Raw genomic sequence first — 21,226 nt, 5'->3', positions numbered from 1 at the left:
TTATGAAAACTGATTTGTAAGTATGTCAGACTCATAGTCTCAGGTAATTCACAACCAATCTAATGAATATAAACATATTTGTAACACTGTTTCTTATATATTAACAACTGTAAAATTTATTGTTAAACACAAAATTTTAGTTTATACATTGTACACTGGAGCATTCATAAGAAGAATCTGTACAATTCCCTGAAACCATATTCTTTCTAGGGGTTAACAACAATATGGAAAGGACAGAATGCAACTTAACACATAGAGGAAGCATTAGAGTCACAGACAGACACAAGGAAAGAGACTGCTAAAATAATTAAGCTTTTGAACACAGTTTTCCAAAAAAAAAGAAAACAAACACACATTCACACAAGTGCAACTCACACACACACACGCACAGACATGGCCACCGTCTATGGGCAGTAAGGCCTGACTGTAACTGCATCTGATGTGAGCAGCAATACACTGGTGTGGGTGTTGGGTTTAAGAAGGAAGCATAGGGTGAGGACAGGGAGTGATGGAAGGTTAGGGTTGGGGGAAGATGCTGTGCTGCCTGTATGAGTGGGCAGGGACATGGTGGGGACAGGAGAAGGTTGCTAAGTGCAGTGATGGAAGGTTGTTCTGTGGAGGAGAGAAGGGGGAGTTTGAAGAGGGAAGGAAGTGGAGAGAGGAGAGTCATAAAGAAGGAGACAAGACTAGTAGGTGTGGTGGTGGGATAGAAGGTGTGTGTAGTGCTGGAATGGGAGCAGGAAATGGGAGGGTAGGTGTGAGGCCAGGGGGTTTCACAGGAATGAAGGATATATTGAACAATTTAGGAAAGCTGGTGTTGGTGAGAAGAATCCAGATGGTACAGGCTGTAAAACTCATCCAATTAAGGACATCACGTTGGGAAACATGTTCAACAACTGTGTTGCTCAGCTGTCTCTCAGCCACAGTTTGGCAGTGGCCATTCAATCAAAATGCTGTTGGCGAATGTGATTCAGTAGCTTCAGTTCTGGGTGATACCGAGTCATGAGAGATGTGCTCCTTTGCAGCAAGAGAGTGAGTATGTGAGAGCTGGTATGTAACCATAGAGACAAGGCATGGGAGATATGTTTCTGGACAAGGTTTGGAGGGTAATTTTGGCCCATAAATGCAACAGTGAGACACTTGTCACATTTCCAGAGGGACTGCAGAAAACCAGTCAATGATAATTTTAATTCTTTCTCTTTCTGTATGTATGCTCCTTCTGTACGTATGCTTGGATTAATTATAATACTAATATCACCCATAAAATAATAATTATGCTTATATATTACACAGAAGATTATTTAGATGTATGAGAAATAATAAAAGGCCCAAGGTTCAGCCTTTGTGAACCACATACATGATTATTCCCCTGTCAAAACGCTTGGTTGGACTACTAAGAGCAACTTTCTGCTTTCTTTTGGATAAATAATACATTATCCATTAGTTGGCTAGACCATCATTCTATAAAACCTCATTTTATCTACAAGAATATTGTGATTCACAATCAAATGTCTTGAAAAGGTTGCTAATAATATCAACCAATGCTATTTTTTTATTATTTAACACTTGTCAAATTGGTGAGTGACCGTGTGAATGGCTTTCTCAGACGAACAACTTCAATGAAATACAAACTGTGATTTACTGAGAATTCTGTTGTTGCTCATGCGGAATACTATTCCAGAATACATTACATGAAAAATTTTGGAAAATAATGTCAACAGTCACTATTTATTGAGATCTACCCTATCACCACCTTTCTTATAGAGGGATTTAACAATGGCATATTTCAATCTCTCTGGAAAGGTGACTTGAGTTAGTGATGCATTACATATTTCAAGTAATACAGGACTTACTGCATGGGAACAAATCTACATTACTCTATTGGAAATCCCATCAAAAGCTGATGAGTTTTTATTTTTGAAAGAATGTATAATTTTCTTAATGTCAGAAGGAGAAATTGTTTTCTGTATTTTTGAGACGGATTTCCTGATCCTCATATTCTTCTCTGTTTCTACTTTCACAATATCCAATACATCAGACTGTCTTATAAGGCTACCATTTTTCATAATTTTTGCTTGGGTAATTATATTTTAATCTAGCATCTTGTTATTCCTAACATATTCAGTATGCTATGGATGTGTGAATGTTTTCATATGAGAACTTAGTCCCATGAAGATTGACAAGAAGGCATTACAAGCATCACTGGCATTTGTTATTGACAGCAGTTCTGCCCAGGACCCATTACTTCGATGATTTTAAAAAAAAATCTTCAAAGTTTCGTGCAGAAAAGGTTTCTTTCAATAGCACAGGAGGAATTTTGAGCACAAGAACATTGTTCTTCAAAATCCCTAAATATGCTTCTTATTTCTACTTTTGTAGATTCTAAATTAGAAAGAACGTTGTCAACAAGAGTTTTTGTATTATTTGTTATTCTTATATTTTCAAAATTAATATACCAACAGAGAAATAAGAAGGACATTTTGACATTAAAATATGACACAGGAAACAAATCTAGCTTCAATAATGTTGCAAATTAAATTATACATAGCACAACAATTAGTAGTACAGTATTTCCAAATTTTTCATTCTCTCCTGTGCAGCACTTTAAAAAATTGCCAGATGATAAAAGATACGAGTTGTGAGAGAAAATTAACAAGACTGATATTTTTTAAAAAAAGGTTTCATTTTTTTTCAAGCAACAATACTAGCCCCTTCAAAGTAGCTATACAACTCTCATTCTTGGTAGCAGCACTGAAAGACTTTGATAGGGCCATTAACATGTCAGTCACATTCTTTTGATTGTTCTCCAGAGTCCCAAAACGACATCCTTTTAAGACATTTTTCAATTATGGGAACAGGGAAAAGTCACAATGACTCAAGTCAGTTCCATAGGGAGGCTGTGGAACAACAGGAATGCCTTTTTATGTCAAAAGTGCCACGATCGAAGTGGCCGTGTGACATGGGTCATTGTCATAATGCAGCATCCGCTTCTCTGCAATGTCCACTCAGTTCACCCTTTTACTGAGTCATTCATGGATACCTTTGTAAAACACTTGGTTGACATTGTGTCCTGGAGGAGCACTCTCAGAACAGCATGCAAACATTTGACATTTTCGTCAGTATTGAACCTGAAGGCCCCCCTGAGTGAGGTTCATCTTCAACATGTTCCCAGCCTTCCAAAAATGACTATGCCAGTGAAAAGCTTGTGCTTATAATAATGAATATTCCCATAGGCCTGTTTCAGCTTTTCAGAGGTCACACTCATGAATTCCCCAAGCTTACCATAAAACTTGACAGCATAAATTAGGTCTAAATTCTGATATTCCATTGTCTGCATTCAACACAGCATTGCCAGATTGCTAGTAGTGTGTCAGTCTCATTACTTTTTTTCATATACCTTATTTACCACACCAGCTAGGCATCGTTAAAAGCAGTGCTTTACATGCTAACTTAAGGGTGAATAACTGGTGCTGAGTACGCAATGGCTAAATCTCTCTTTAATTTACTGTCCAGAGAATATTACAGTTGAGGCATGGCTGTTATTTCATGCTAAAACTAATTTCTCTTTATCATCACATATCTTGTATTTTTGTGCTACATCATAAACAGTATATATTTAAGATACTTATGCTACTCCAAAGCAAGAAAAGAGACTTATACATACCTGACTCCAACCTTCAAAATATGTACAAGTTCCTCCATGGAGACAAGGAGTAACGGAACAGTCTGGTATTTTTGCAGTTGATGTGTACACTTCTGTCTCAGCAGATGGAATAACTTGAGTGGCAGTGGTATATTCAAATTCTGTTGTATCTAAGGCACTTATATCTGAAGTTGGAACAGTAGTCTTCACAGTTTGCAGTACTGTAAATATATCATCACTGAATGTTTCTACACCTACAGAAGTGAGAGATATGCTCTTTGTTTCATCTGTTTCTCCTGAAGGAGGTGGCAGTGTTACTTTTTCTGTTGTAAATGGTCCCGTTGTATAATAATCTGGTGGTATTAAAGTTGACTTCTCTTCAACTGAAGGAAGTGTTGCTATTTCACTAACCATTTCAGTATATGAAGGTACAGTCAATGTCTGAACACTTACTGGTTTTAATTTCTCAGTTGTAATATTTGTTCCTAACATTTCAGTACTTGTCAATGTTGAACTTTCAGTCTGTGGTATAATTTTGGAAGACTTCTCTTGGTACACTGTAACATCTGTAAACATTTGTTTTGCAGTAGTTGTACTAAGTTCAGTATCTGGCACCACTGTTTCACTTGATGATGTAAAATATGAAGATATTGGTTCAGAAGATGGATGAGTTGAACTAGTGCCTGCCATAAATGAAAAAGTAGATGAGGAAGGTAATACTGTCTCTGTGAATGTTGGAGCTGTAGTGCGAGAAACCTTTCCATCAGTAAGTGTGGTAGATTTAGGTACAGTTCTGCCAGAAGAAAATGCTGAAGTCAAATATTCAGTTGAAGCCACAGTTGCAGTTTGTGTAGGAAATTCACTTGTTGATGGTAATATGAATGAGCAATTCAAATGCCCAGGTGAAATTATAAGGCACTCACAGATTCTTCCAGTAAGATTGGGTGGACAAGAGCAAGTGAAATTATCAATACCATCTAGGCACGTACCACCATTCAGGCACCTGTTAACAAATAAACAAACAATTAAGCTATAGAATATGGTTACCTTCTCAAAGCAGGAATTTGGAAAGATACAGTTTCACATATTTGCAAAGGTTGTTCATAATATGAAGTAACTAAGGATAACTATTAATAGTTGAGCATGAAACTACTTGCTATCAACTTACACAATTGCAAAAACTACAAAACAAAATGTTACCATTTCTAACTCTCCTGAAATATCTGAACCAAAGCAGTATTCACTGAGCCTTGTACATCACTCATGCAGTTTAAAATTAACCTTTTGTTTCACAAAAACGAGCATAAATTTCAAGTTAAAAAAACTTTTTAACATTAAACTCATATTTCATAATTTCATTCATTCACACCATCAATAAATGAGAGGAAATTGTAAGAGCACTCCAAGCAAAATACTAGTACTGATTTTATTATCTACTTCAGAATATAAAGCAAATACTGAGACAAGTTATTAATAATAATAATTCCAAAATAAAAGTAAAGGAACCTGTCAAAATACAGAAAGAGAAAGAACTGTAAGATCAGTTAATCACAGTAATATATAGCTGATTATGAATAATAACAAACTAACTGACCTCAGACAAGAGGACAGTGCTTTCAACTATTTGTACAAGAAGGACCAAGGGTGGTGGGAGGGTGGGAATCCAGGTTAGGAACTTGAAAAAATGGCAGGAAACCGGCCAAAGAAAAGAGCATACACTTCAATAAAAGGTTCACTTAGGGGAAAGACGGTCAGGCAGCCAATGGCTTGGTGGTACCATCTGTGCTAGGATGTCAAGAATCAAGAAATGGAAGCACACTGCAAGCCAACAGTTGGTAGCAGACAGGAGTGCCTCAACATAGCATCATCTCACACTTCCTATTGGTGACTACTGTACGCAAGTTTTGCATACTTACTTCACTATTCAACTGTGCTGAGCCCTGCACTACAGCCTGTGCAGCTATAGGAACAGCCTTTACATTTAAAGCAAATCACAATAAATTTTTCTGATATTGACCAAAGGGGTGGACCTTGTACATGTTATTTCTTAAAAAGATTACAGCACCTGATAAATACACATAATGACAAGCAGACAGACAACAAGGGAATCCAGCCCAATCATAAACTTCACGGAAATATATTATTCAGGTATCCAACAGCACTGGAGGAACCGTCTAAAATTATAAAGGGATTTACCTAATAAATATTCAGTGGGTGTATGCTATCACCACAGCTAGCGCAATAAACTAGACAGTATACTACATCCTTTGATGTTATTGACCATTCCATTCCCTTGCATAAACTAAGTAATGAATGCATAAGTTAAGTAACTGGAGATCAGTCTGAAAGGCTGATTCATGCACCCACCCATTCTGACTGCTGCTCATCACTTACAGAAGGCTGGAATTCACAAGTCAATACTGCAACTGGATGTACGTAACTCAACAACTGTCAACAGATTACTGAAATAATATACAAAGGCAACAAAACATGAAAAGTTCTGGTACCTGTCCTATTTCTGCTGTATGTAAATGACCTGACTGACATTATGGAATTGGAATAGTCTTTGCAGATGACATTAATATTTTAATTAACTCAAACAGTGAGGAACATCTGCAGGAAAACAACATCAGTTATGCACAGTTTTGCACAGTGGTTCACCTACACCACATAAAATCTCCATCTTGCAAACCTTGTTTTCACCACTGAAGAAAAAAATCTCTCAAATGTAAGCCATACATAATCTTTTGGTATGCAGTTTCAGGAGGATCTGAAGTGGGAGTTGCACCTTAATAAATAAAAACTGAATACACTTATGTACACTATTAGGATTCTCACTCAAACCACATGTTGCTCACTGGCGGTGACAATGTACTGTGGCAGCATACAGTCACTACTGATGTACCAAATAATTTTTGGGGGGAATTCCGCAATTAAAAAAATTAAAGTACAGAAAAAGATTACCAGGATGATAAGGAACACTAAATGGAAGTATTCCTGCAGACTCCCTAATAAAAAAAGTCTGAAAGTAGTGCCTCTGCCTCGTTTGTATATACGCAAAATACTAATTTTTGGAAAACTGAGCATTTCAAAAAACAAAAAATCTTCAAATATAGCTATGAGTTACATGCATATGAAATTAGGCAGAAGTTTAATCTACACATAAACAAGTACAGTAAGTACAAATTTATGCGAAAGAGGAGTATAATGTACTGGAGTTATGTTATACAATCATCTGCCTTCTTAGTTAAAAAGCATATAGATGAAGTACATTTAAGATAAATTTGAAACAGTTTTTGCTTGAACACTGCTTCTGCTCTGTCTTTGGATTTCTGAAACATCATAATAAGTAAACCTGATTTATCAAATATTATTAATAATACAGGGTGATTCAAAAAGAATACCACAACTTTAGGAATTTAAAACTCTGCAACGACAAAAGGCAGTTCTAAGCACTATCTGTCGGCTAATTAAGGGAGCTATAAAGTTTCATTTAGTTGTACATTTGTTCACTTGAGGCGCTGTTGACTAGGTGTCAGCGTCAGTTGATGCTAAGACAGAGAGACAGAGCACTTCATCACTGACCTCCAAGAAGTCCTGATCTTACCCCCTGCGATTTTTTCTTATGGGGGTATGTTAAGGATATGGCATTTTGGCCACCTCTCCCAGCCACCATTGATGATTTGAAACGAGAAATAACAGCAGCTATCCAAACTGTTACGCCTGATATGCTACAGAGAGTGTGGAACGAGTTGGAGTATCAGGTTGATATTGCTCAAGTGTCTGGAGGGGGCCATATTGAACATCTCTGAACTTGTTTTTGAGTGAAAAAAAAACTTTTTAAATACTCTTTGTAATGATGTATAACAGAAGGTTATATTATGTTTCTTTCATTAAATACACATTTTTAAAGTTGTGGTATTCTTTTTGAATCACCCTGTACAATGATGTATTATCAGTATTTACTTTTCAACTCATCCGGTTAAGTCTCCTCTGACTTTTTTACACACCGTTTCATAAACCTCACCAGTCCTTTTCCTACAACCCTCTTCCTTCCCCTTCAAACCTCCTACCAGAAGAAAGAGACACCAACTTTAAAAGCTTGCAAATTTCAATACCTTTACATGTGTGATCTCTTGCTGTCATTTGGCAAGTACATTTTTACCTATCCAATTTCATTATAATTGCATATTATTTCACAGTATATTATTTCATTACGTTGATCACGTAGTCTCATTTAATAGCTATTGTGATTATAAATATTTTGCACTTCCATTGCCATGCCATCTTTTATTTTTTTTTTTTAAAAAAAAAAAAACACCCACAGTGGAACACACACACACACAAAAGGATTTAACTTTCACAAGCTCTTTCAGAGCTTCTGGTGGAAAAGTTGAAGGGAAAGGAAGAGGGGTGAAAGAAAAGCACTGGAGAGGTGTAGGAAAAGGGGTACAGTTTAGATGTAACCCAGAGCCCCGCGTCAGGGTAGACTTACAGATGGGATGAGAAGGAAAGACTCCTTCAACTCATCCACCAGAACAATAAGCCACTGGCTCCGAATGAAAGTTAAATCTTTTTGTGTGTGTGTTCCCCTGTTGCCGCTTGGTGAGTAGATCTTTTCACCTGACCTTTACATTATACTATCAATAATTGATTATTTTCATTTTTGAACAAACAATCTAGTATCTTGATTTATTTTATTATGTACTCTTACTGTATTCATCATTTAGTCTCAATGACTACTGTAATCATAAATTTACTATTTTAGCCCTGACTTGCCCTACGTTATACATATAAAGAAACTAAATTAATGATTTCCTGGACAAATTAAATGAAGGAGAGCTTCAGGAATGTGGAAGCACTCAAATTATACATTATAGCAACTGCAGGCAACTTTCATAAAGTACACTAACAGGAAGAACACATTATGACTGCTGCTAACCTACTAACATTGATAATTATGGAAATTACCTCTAGATTACCTTGGATGCATGTGTATATCAGCAGAAAAGCATTACTTTAAAAAAAAAAGACAAAACTGGTCCTCCTCTTTTTATATTACTCAGCTGCATTTTTTTTACCACTTCTTACTGCAATTTATGTAATTTTACTGAATTCAAAGACTACTATCAGCCATCTGTGAATTTGAAAATTTTTAACATGTGCAGTTTTTAAATGGAATTTACATTCCCAAAGTCCAAAGATTCTGATAAATTGCAGGAATGACTCTTTTACTTTGCTTTTCAAAACTGTGGATTACCTGTCTAATACATATCAGCAACTTGAAATAAACTTGCACCAGAACATAAAACTTCATGCAAAACCCTAGACAGGAAAATCATTTATGCAGGGCAAGAACAGGAATGTGTCACACACTAGTATTTAATGTTTCCCCTCTCGAATATAGTTTGATTCCTATGGGCTAATTTGTTAATGTGATGCTTTGTTTTCTGTTGTTAGCAACTATATTACTCAACAGCTTACCCGGTTCATGGTTCATTGTCACAGCTGCAAGTTGACTATCTAATAGCTTCCAGGGGCAACAAACATGTGATTTTCAATATTTAATATAATTATTGATGAATTTACAAATTTAAAATGCTCTCAGAACCTATACATTAAGAGGCATAATAATATGTTTAAGGTTCGACATGATGAGACAAATATAATGGTTAAAAACTTTGTATATGTCTTGAAACAGCATAGTTAATGATGCACAAATTTCCCAGACTACATTCATACAGTACTATACTTGAGAATGAATGCACTTGACAACTTCTAACACACTTCACACATAATTTCTAGCTTTTTAATCCTCATAATTTTGCTATGCATGGAGAAAAACATTACCATCAAGTATGACATTTCAATTTATTACTTCTTTACTGCAATCTCTAATAGCAACACATTTTTTCAGATTGAATCCGCATGTAACACTTAAGATATCTATAAAATTATATCATTGTACAATACATAGTTCAAGAGATATGATGTCATAAACACTGAGATGTGTGAAAAATTAGCTTCGCTTAAAACAGAGTGCAAATTATTCAGTCTGTATTCATCAAGTGTTTCTTAATGAAAGGACTAGTGATTTCTTACAAAGTTCAACATAATTTCAGACTATTTCTAAATTTTTTTCTCATTTCCATGCTTAATGTCAAATATCCGATACAATAACTTGTTTGTAATCAGATGTCTGAAACTGTTTTACACATGGGAGTTCTATTCTTTAAAGCAGGGGCAGGCAGGAATCCTGAACGTGTGCGGTGCACTTGCACGTGTGCAGTAAACAGGTGTTCTGTGAACACAGGGGCAAGCTGGCCACCCGCTTCTCTCCTGTCTCCACCATACCGTGTCTCCGCTACTTCCCCTGTAATGCGTTGTTTTTCCTGGCCTGCTTTATTGAATGAAGGCATAAGGTTAATACGAGTGCTTGAAAGAAATCACGGTTTGAAAGTGTACCTATTACCTACGATATGTTGTGTTTAAATATCACAGGTGGAGTTTACAATACGTCTAATGTCTGGAACAAAATTTCTACATACAGACAAACACAAACAGTTACGTAAATTTTCATTACTGATGTTTGCTCTTAACCGAGACTTATTAATTTTCATAACAGAAAACAATCTGTCACAAACGTATGGCGAGCCAAACATACTATCTTCGCAGCTTCACGATGGAGATGAGGAAACTCTTGCTGTGGAAAGTCGTGATAAAAAATCTATTACACGTCTTGCCAAAAGGAACTTGTCTCTCATACGAGAACTACGCTATAGAATCTACAGTATAGATCTATTAATTCCATTAGCAACTACAGAAACAGCAAATTGTCTCGAGAACTATTTAAAACCTTGGTATAAGTATGATATATCCCCAAATCGCTTGAGAAATTCCTCTTTTATTGCGCTAAGTATGGTAACATATTGAAATTTATTATAATGGCATTCAATATTAAACTTCCACTGACCAACGAGAATACTGTCACATATTTTACGTTTAGAATTTTCACATTTTTGCACAAAGAAAAAATGATTTTCCCATTCCTTTTTAAAAGATAGCAAATCTCCACTTCTGTGTTTCCTTGATTCACTCTGCATTTTCCGGTTCTTGAAATACAACACTCACTACGTAGTGGTCGCTTCGCTACAATGTCCGCAGCTTAGCCTGGTACTACATTGCCGCAACCTGGGGGCTGTCGCCACTGCCCCATTCGACGATTGCACGTGAGCAGCACACGTGCAGTGCTGTGTGCTCATGAGCCGCGTGCTACGTTTGCCTGCCCCTGCTTTAAAGAATCAGGAGTGGAGAGTTTGTTGGTATTGCTCAATCCAAGCAAGGGGAATGGTTTTAAGCCCACACCATCTTAGTTTCTATAAGAGAATTTTATGAGCTACTAATTCTAAGATATTTGCAAGATAACAGAAAATCTGACAGGGAATTTTTGTGTTTAGTTCTATCTGAATGGAACATGTGAAACGTTAAAAAAAACTGCATATCTTATATTCACTACACAGGGAATTCTGTAGAGTGCATACTATATTACTTGGCCCCCAGTTGCACGGAAGGCGCAGTAAGGGAGATGACAATGATATTGGCGTGGGCTCTCTTGTGGATGGGATGGCAAACTAGGGGAGTTACAGTTCTACTGATGAAACCTTCACACAAATGCCTATTATGCAGAACTTCTAAGCTACAGCTAGTGAGACTACAAATGACCACATTAATAGGTTACGCCAGTACAACTGAGAAGTTGAAAAGTCAATCATTTATTATTAAAAACGCAATGAGTTCAGGATTACATTGAAACTGCAACAGTGGGACTGATTTATATTCACTTGTATTGTGCACCTTTCTCTCTTTATCTAGTTGCCATGTTAAAATTAGCTCTTTTCTGAAAATACAGCAGGTTTTATGCAATATCTTTTCACAAGCATGCTAATGCAGTTGCAATTGTGACAGAATCCTGAAACAGTCTACCATTAATCGGACAATTCAGATCAAGTATGATTGCTTCACTTATGTTGTTACAATTGTATAGTAATTGTCATTTCACCAGCTACTGATGGCCCTTAAAATAACTACATTATTTCACAGAAACAAATCTGTAATCACTCATACATTGTACTATATAAGAGCATTTTGCATGATAACTATAATGTAAAATAGTCTCCACTTTGTCTGAAAAAATTCTTCTCAGTATCTTGAACTGTTTATGAGATATGAGAAATGTTATGGATATTTCACACGTACCTTATCATTTGCCCACACAATAATAAGTGAATGCACTGCATACTATCAAGTGCTCAAGAATGGTGACAGATATAGATCTCATCTCAATTTTATAGAAAAATTCAATCTGTTAACTCCATTCTGTACTCAGAAATATATGGTCTACTATGTACTCCATATTTTTCATAGCTAAGTAATCGAATTTTGCACAGTATGTTACTTAACATACAAATGTCACACTAAATGCGACCATTAATGAAATAAAAGGCAGTTCATCATGAAGCTTACAAATGAGGTTATGATATGTGTGAGAATAAATTTTTTTGCCCAATACTTTCTTCAAAATTGTTTGGGAAAGTTGTGGAGCCCACATGCAAACACCTCCATTTATGCAGTGCCGCAGAGGTGGGCAGAGAACATTTCAATTATAACAGATGAAGCACACAGCTCAGTAAGTGACAAGCAACTGAGGCAGCTGTTCTTTTAGAACAGAGGGCTGAACTTACCCACCACTGAGAATGAGAATACATTTCCTCGCATGGGCCAACTTATCTTGTGTAATCGCTCCAAATTCAGACATAACTTTCCCAAGACTACTCCCTGGTTAAAGGGCTTTTTTGGTCTTTTTAATCATCTCATTTTTTTAAATAATTATTGGTCAGTACCAGTGCAGTGTTGCCTGTTCCCTGTGGAGTGGCTCCAAAGAAGTGAAATAAGGAATACTCCTCAGACATAAGTAAGTGAAATTGCAAAAAATACCTGGATTGGATACAAATTAACAATTCTACTCTAATAGTGTTTTCTTACTCTGGAAATCATTGTACAACCTTAGCTTTGTTATAATGTAAAAGATCAAAATAACAAAATATAAACTTCGCTTAATGAATCCACAATTTTAACAGAACCTTTCTTTACATCTTATGACAAACTGTGACATAGGTTCCAGAGCTTGCTAAACCAAAGCATCTTGCAATATCTTTTAAAGAGAAATTTCTATAGAAATAATGTTCCAGGTCATTTAAATCAAATTACCTTCTGACAATTGGAAAACAGAAAGATCAATATTTGTACAGAAGCACCAAATCCAGGTTTTAGGAGTACAAGAATCGATATTATTGTATGAGAATGTAACCCATACACAACACTAGATGATATAAAAGGAATCATTGAGAGTTTTCAACTTTGAACAATGAGGTCCACAATTACAAAACAAGTAACAGGGATGACTTTCATAGGGATGTACACACAAAATCAATATACCAGAACAGTGTAGTATACAGATCAAAAGTCCTCTTCAATGCATTGCCGGATAAGATCAAAATAATAGCAAATTTTAATACATTTATAAGAGAGCTAAAAGACCTACTTTTAATCCATAGCTTATACAGCATTAATGAATAATTGGAATATTACTCAAGTGTGTATGTTCTGCCTGAAAAGTATTTCTGAATAAATTAAACATTAATTAAAGTGCATTGTTATGTGTTCTTTGTGCTATGTATGTGCACATGAAATTCATCAACATCATAAGGTGAATATTCTGTGGCTGACACTGCTTCTCGCTTCCTATATTCCACTTCCTCCAGTCGTACCGATCACCTTCTTGTAGTCTTCTGGCAGCCATCATGTACTGGAAATATTGACTGCAGCTGCTTCTAGGTCACCCATGCTTTCTTTTTTTAATGGAGTCCACTATCACACTTTCTGTGGCCATTGGCTATCATCCGGTCTTTCTACATGCCCATACCATTTTGGAAATTTCGTTTCTATAGTGTCTATTCATCAACACCCATAGCCTCTCTTACATTACTATTTGCTACATGGCGCATCTTGGACAAGCCACAACACTTCTCCAAAAGTCCACCTTGTGTTATAATAATAAAAAATTGGAAAAAAGTAATTTAAAAGTATGTTACAACTGCATTATTAGAAATTTTGTGCTTGTACGATTTTTGGCTAATTGGACTTCCTCTCTTACACTTCAATTAGGATGCAGGCAGCAGACATCAAACACACCAACGCATCTCAGAAGTAAGAGAATCCTCCTTACTTGGTTCCACTTCACTTCACTAAAAAATATTTAATACTGATATCAAATCTTCTCTTATTTCGAAATGCATATGACAGAAAACACTCGTACCCCATCATACTCTGAGTCGCTTATCTTCAACAGAAATTTCTACATACCAGGCAGAATGATTAAACAAAATCATGTACAAAGAAAAATGAATGATATATATATTAAAAACAAAGATTCCAAGACTTACCAAGCGGGAAAGCGCCGGTAGATAGGCACAATGAATAAAACACACAAACACACACACAGAATTTCGAGCTTTCGCAACTGGCGGCTGCTTCGTCAGGAAAGAGGGAAGGAAAAGGAAAGATGAAAGGATGTGGGTTTTAAGGGAGAGGGTAAGGAGTCATTCCAATCCCGGGAGCGGAAAGACTTGGTGACATAAACATGCATGTGCTATGAAATAATTTCTGAGTGTTATGGCTAGTAACACATGATAGATTAATAAGTGAAGTATAGTTGTTCGAGCCAGTACTTATCTCGACGATGGATGCTGTTGGCCAGCAGTATGTCTCCGTGCCATGTCAACATACAGTGTTGGGGAAATTGTGTAGGTACTGATCAAAGACCCTCGGGATATATATATATATATATATATATATATATATATATATATATATATATATATCCCGAGGGTCTTTGATCAGTACCTACACAATTTCCCCTCCTTTGGTTCCATCAGATTCACCTGGTCCTACTCCAAATCCCATGCCACTTTCCTAGATGTTGACCTCCATCTGTCCAATGGCCAGCTGCACACATCCGTCCACATCAAACCCACCAACAAGCAACAGTACCTCCATTATGACAGCTGCCACCCATTCCATATCAAACGGTCCCTTCCCTACAGCCTAGGCCTTCGTGGCAAACGAATCTGCTCCAGTCCTGAATCCCTCGACCATTACACCAACAACCTGAAAACAGCTTTCGCATCCCGCAACTACCCTCCCAACCTGGTACAGAAGCAGATAACCAGAGCCACTTCCTCATCCCCTCAAACCCAGAACCTCTCACAGAAGAACCCCAAAAGTGCCCCACTTGTAACAGAATACTTCCCAGGACTGGATCAGACCTTGAATGTGGCTCTCCAGCAGGGATACGACTTCCTAAAATCCTGCCCCGAAATGAGATCCATCCTTCATGAAATCCTCCCCACTCCACCAAGAGTGTCTTTCCGCCGTCCACCTAACCTTCGTAACCTCTTGGTTCATCCCTATGAAATCCCCAAACCACCTCCCCTACCCTCTGGCTCCTACCCTTGCAACCGCCCCCGGTGTAAAACCTGTCCTATGCACCCTCCCACCACCACCTACTCCAGTCCTGTAACCCGGAAGGTGTACACAATCAAAGGGAGAGCCACATGTGAAAGCACCCACGTGATTTACCAACTGACCTGCCTGCACTGTGATGCTTTCTATGTGGGAATGACCAGCAACAAACTGTCCATTCGCATGAATGGACACAGGCAGACAGTGTTTGTTGGCAATGAGGATCACCCTGTGGCTAAACATGCCTTGATGCACGGCCAGCACATCTTGGCACAGTGTTACACCGTCCGAGTTATCTGGATACTTCCCACCAACACCAACCTATCCGAACTCCGGAGATGGGAACTCGCCCTTCAGTATATCCTCTCTTCTCGATATCCGCCAGGCCTCAACCTCCGCTAATTTCAAGTTGCCGCCGCTCATACCTCACCTGTCTTTCAACAACTTCTTTGCCTCTGTACTTCCGCCTCGACTGACATCTCTGCCCTTAACTCTTTGCCTTTAAATATGTCTGCTTGTGTCTGTGTATGTGCGGATGGATATGTGTGTGTGTGTGTGCGAGTGTATACCTGTCCTTTTTTTTTTTCCCCTAAGGGAAGTCTTTCCGCTCCCGGGATTGGAATGACTCCTTACCCTCTCCCTTAAAACCCACACCCTTTCTTTTTTCCCTCTCCTTCCTTCCTTCCTGACGAAGCAACTGCCAGTTGCGAAAGCTTGTAATTCTGTGTGTGTGTTTGTGTGTTTTGTTCATGTGCCTGTCTGCCGGCGCTTTCCCGCTTGGTAAGTCTTGGAATCTTTATTTTTAATATATTTTTCCCATGTGGAAGTTTCTTTCTGTTTTATTTATATATATATATATATATATATATAAAGCCAACAGCAAAGGCCTTTAAATATGTCTGCTTGTGTCTGTGTATGTGCGGATGGATATGTGTGTGTGTGTGTGTGTGTGTGTGTGTGTGGTGTGTGCGAGTGTACACCTGTCCTTTTTTTCCCCTAAGGGAAGTCTTTCCGCTCCCGGGATTGGAATGACTCCTTACCCTCTCCCTTAAAACCCACATCCTTTCGTCTTTCCCTCTCCTTCCTGAAGAAGCAACCATCGGTTGCGAAAGCTAGTAATTCTGTGTGTGTGTTTGTGTGTTTTGTTCATGTGCCTGTCTGCCGGCACTTTCCCGCTTGGTAAGTATATATATATCCCGAGGGTCTTTGATCATGTACCTACACAATTCCCCAACACTGTATGTTGACATGGTACGGAGACATACTGCTGGCCAACAGCATCCATCGATGAGGTAAGTACTGGCTCGAACAACTATACTTCACTTATTAATCTATCATGCGTTACTAGCCATAATACTCAGAAATTATTTCATAGCACATGCATTTTTATGTCACCAAACTTGATCATCCACTTGTTGAAGGACACATATAGCCGTCCAAAAAATTTTATAAATTTCTGGCCTTTAAAGTTCATTTCTTCACATGGTGTTTGGTTTCCAATGAAAATTCATACAAGTAATGAGTTACAACAATATACATAACATGATAGCTTGTACCTATGGCTGACATTCCATCCATCACTTATACTATGAACATAGATTTCTTAAGTTTTAAAAAGTCATAAAATTTTCATTAACTGGTTTCCGTTACTACAATTTGTTTGTCAGTTTTAACTTATCCTAGTTCACATCACATATACAAATTAATTACACATATACAAATTAATTACATAACACATTATTATGATACAATACCAGCATATGATACATTTATACTTCATTTTATAAATAGGCTTTTCTCGCTTATGGGAGCTCATTTCTTCCTTAGGTAGAGTAGGGAGAAAAATATTGTAATCAGGACTAAAACATTACGCATTGCTGGCCTAACTACGCTTGGCACCACCTCCTTTGTTTGGGAGAAAAGAAAGGAAGTACTCATTTACTGGTTCGAGGATTTATGAGGAAATGTTACTTGTACAGTCATGAACTAGTTGCCAAGGAACGTTCATTTTATGGAAATAATGTGTGCTGACTAAATTATTCATGTAGTATCGTGTTGTTTCTTCATGTGCTAGCGCTATTTACTTCAATTCACATATAGCTTAGTGTAAAATATGACATTTTAACCATCGTAGACTTATCTTTCTTGAACACCTGGAAATGTCATTATTCCAGCTTTCATGTGACATGATAAAAATTAATTGGTTTTTGTAAAATTACATTCTTAAATGTTTATGTGTACTCTGCAGTGAATAGATAGTGGTAAATGTCATGGAGATACACTGCGATAGTACATATTTTTAAATTCATTGCCTTGTGACCTTTGTATAAATATCCTTATAGCTAAATGGTTTACTTGAGATGTGGCCCGTTTCTTCATTTGGTACCTGCTACTCCCAATGTAATTCTCTTCTTCTGCACCGTGATGATGCACTGGTTGCTGAAAGAAAAATACTTAAAACTAACTGCATCATGTAGATCGGTGGCCATTGATACATTTGGTCATTACATCCATCTGCAGATATTTCCATACTTTGTTTAAATTCATAGACATTAGTTTATTCTGTTACTCTTTATGATTATTTACCCTGAAAAGAAAATTATTTGACCTCTCTTATGGTATTTTGTTGTTTCTCCTTAGCTTACATGTCTCGTATAATTTTTCATAATGCTTAATTTTGCTTGTAAATATTTTGTATATAGCTTAGTATTTAATTAAATCTCTGCATAAATATATCAATAGGTTCCTTGGTTCTTAGATAGTAGATGCAACTGCTTAGTATTTCCATTTACTTTCTATTTAAGTTAAGTACTTGCACATATTGCATTTCTATTTGGTTGCGCCTTCTGCCAAACTGTCGCACATAAGCAGACATCAATGCCTCCTCTCCTACTACTAATGTCAGTGCATATTGTTGAGTGTGGACAGCTGAGCCATAATCTAATTTTGTTTATACTTTCACTTCACATGAAGCAATGTATTACTTCTCGTTGCTGTACAAATAAAAAGAATTACTTATGCCTATACACATTACTTTATCTTAAAATACACTCCAGAAGCAAAATTACACTTTGAGTAATGTACACTATGTACGATTATCTTGTGACAGAAAGAAAAAAAGCTACCTAGCTTCATCATTATATAAAAGCATTTATATCCTTGTGAGGGTGGAATCCCTTGTCTCTCCCTGTTTTCTCATAGACTAATCTGTACATCCCAGGGTATGGTATTTTGTAAATTACATTTGGTGCTAAATAGTGTAATTGCCACTTCTTATTCAATTTGCCATATTTTGTCGATTTAGGGTGTGTCCATAAGAGGATTCATTACCCCTCAAAAATTGTGTAACACGTTTCAGTTTCTTATTATAAATATTCTTTCTATACTCGGCCCTATTTTTTAGTGTAACTATGGCTTGTTTGATTTTGTCTTGTAGTGTCATTTCAGTAGTGGGTACCTTTGATATGGGCGGCTCTCAGTCATTTGCTTGTTTTGTCCGGAACATCAGTTCGTTAGGTGTGAAACCTGTTGAAGAATGTGGAAGGATACTGACAACCTGCATGAAAGGAGTTATGTATTCTACCCATTGGGTGTGTTTGTTAGGGGTGTATGTCCTAATAAACTGGTTAAATTCCTTAAAGACTTATTTTAGTTGGCTTGCTTCTGGGTGAAAAAAGTTTACTAATATGTGCTTTATGCCCTGTGTGGCCATAAATTGTTTCCACTTTTGCCCAATGAAATATGAAGTATCATCAGTTAATAGTACCTCTGGTTTATCTACTCTTCTCAAATAGTCTCCCTCAATTCTTCTTCTGATATTCGTAGCTGTTGCAATTTTAATGGCATACACTTTGATATATTTTGAGAAAATATCATATAGTCCTACTATGTCTCTTACTTGTCCTTTACTTCTTCAATATGGACCAGTTATGTTCAAGGATACTATATCTAGAGGGTTTTATGGGGGTATTGGGTGTAGCTCAGTATATTTTGACACAATGGACTGTTTTGTTTGACATATTGCACATTTCCTTAATACCTGTAGGATTCACCTTCCCAAATATGGAAAATAACAAAGTGTTGCTATTTTTTCAGTACATTTGCCTACTCCATAATGCCCCATACTTCATGTGTATGCCTTATAAATTTGTCAATATAGTTTTCGGGAATACACACACACACACACACACACCACTGATCAGATTTTTCATGTTTCCTATGAAACAAAACTCAAACTCCTGATACAATTTACCTATCTTCCCACCTTCATTCTTGCTTAAGGCTTTGCATGACATTACTCCATCTGCGATCATGCTGTTGTAAAATTTTCATTTGCTTACAAAACTTGTGGTAATCAGTGTGTTGTGTTGTACCTTGGGTTAATAACATTTTGATTTTTGCATCTTGCTCTGTTAATTCACCAAATCCCTTTAAACCTTGTGGTAACCTAGACAAAGTATTGGCAATAACATTCTGACTTCCTTTAATATAAATGGTCTTGAAATTGAATTCTTGTAAATGTTGACACCATCTAGTTAATCTACGATGCAATAGTTTACATGTTAAAAGAAATGACAGTGACTGATGGTCACAGTAAACTTTGGTATCCTTGCCCCACAAAAAATGTTCCAACTTTTTAAATGCCCATATTACAGCTAAGCTTTCCAATTCTTTCCACAGAGTAAGATCTTTCTGCTTCTGATACATTGTGACCAGCAAAACTGATGACCTTCGGTGCTTCCTTACATTCTTCTTCTTGCATCTGGAACAAGCATGCCACAGCCCCCCAGCCCTTGAGATGGGGCATCTGTGTATAGACAAAAATCCCTGGATATTTCAGGGTGGCTAAGAATGTTTGCATAGACTAACACATGCTTGATGTTATTAAAGTCCTCCTGACACTTATCATCCCATAACCAAGGCCTATTTTTTCGTAACAAGTTGAGCAATGCATCACTGTTCATCAGATGCTAAGCTATGAATTTACGAAAAACAGATGCGAGGCCTAAAAAGGCTTTTTGTTGTTTTTTATTTCTTGGAGCTGGACAATTGCGTATGGCATCAAGTTTTTTCGAATCAGGTAATATACCTTGTTCTGACACATGTCCTAAAAATTTGACCTACTCCCTATCAAAACTACACTTTTTTAAATTGGCAGTTACTCCATAATCTGTATATCACTGAAGTAACTGTTCAATCAGCCTGATATGTTCTAACGAAGTGGAGATGGCTATTAGCAGGTCATCTACATAAACAATGACTTCGCTAAGCAATTCTTGTCCTAAAGCCTTGTCCAGTGCACATATAAACACTCCTGCACTAATGTTCAGTTCAAAAGGTAGAACACAGAATTTGTAACTTCTGACACAAAATTTGTAACTTCTGCTACCACAAACAAATGCTGTATGTTTTCAACTTCCTTCATACAGCTTTATTTGCCAGTGGACATCTTGAGATCAAGTAAACTGAAGTATTTTGGATTGTAAAACTTTAGAAGCTGTTTGTGCAAGTTGTCTGATCTAATGTGTACAGCTTGTGTCTCTATATGTGCAGATGGATGTGTGTGTGTGTGTGTGTGTGTGTGTGTGTGTGTGTGTGTGTGTGTGTGTGTGTGTGTGTGTGCGAGTGTATATCTGTCCCTTTTTCCCCCTAAGGTAAGTCTTTCCCCTCCCGGGATTGGAATGACTCCTTACCCTCTCCCTTAAAACCCACATCCTTTCGTCTTTCCCTCTCCTTTCCTCTTTCCTGATGAAGCAACTGTGGGTTGCAAAAGCTTGAATTTTGTGTGTGTGTGTTTGTGAGTGTCTCTATCAACATACCAACACTTTTGTTTGGTAAGTTACATCATCTTTGTTTTTAGATATATGGTACTATAATCTTATTGATACGTCTAGCATCGAGAACTAATCTTACAGAACTGTCTGGTTTACTTACTGGTAATACAGAACTACAATAGGGTGAAAATGAAGGCTGTATATTTCCCCTTAAATCATATGATTGATC

The 21,226-nt window shown here is 37.1% G+C and overlaps 1 protein-coding gene across 1 annotated transcript in view; it reads right to left on the bottom strand.

Moving 5' to 3' along the window:
* LOC126267092 (protein eyes shut) overlaps positions 1–21,226 on the bottom strand; it is a 275,518-nt gene that overhangs the window by 134,201 nt on the left and 120,091 nt on the right. The window contains exon 8 of the mRNA XM_049971959.1: positions 3,665–4,646. Within this exon, the coding sequence (XP_049827916.1) occupies positions 3,665–4,646 (982 nt within the window). The remainder of the gene's footprint in view (positions 1–3,664; positions 4,647–21,226) is intronic.

Source organism: Schistocerca gregaria, chromosome 4 (assembly GCF_023897955.1).
Source record: "Schistocerca gregaria isolate iqSchGreg1 chromosome 4, iqSchGreg1.2, whole genome shotgun sequence".
In the NCBI taxonomy this organism is placed as follows: domain Eukaryota; kingdom Metazoa; phylum Arthropoda; class Insecta; order Orthoptera; family Acrididae; genus Schistocerca; species Schistocerca gregaria.
This window is presented reverse-complemented; position numbering and strand designations above follow the sequence as displayed.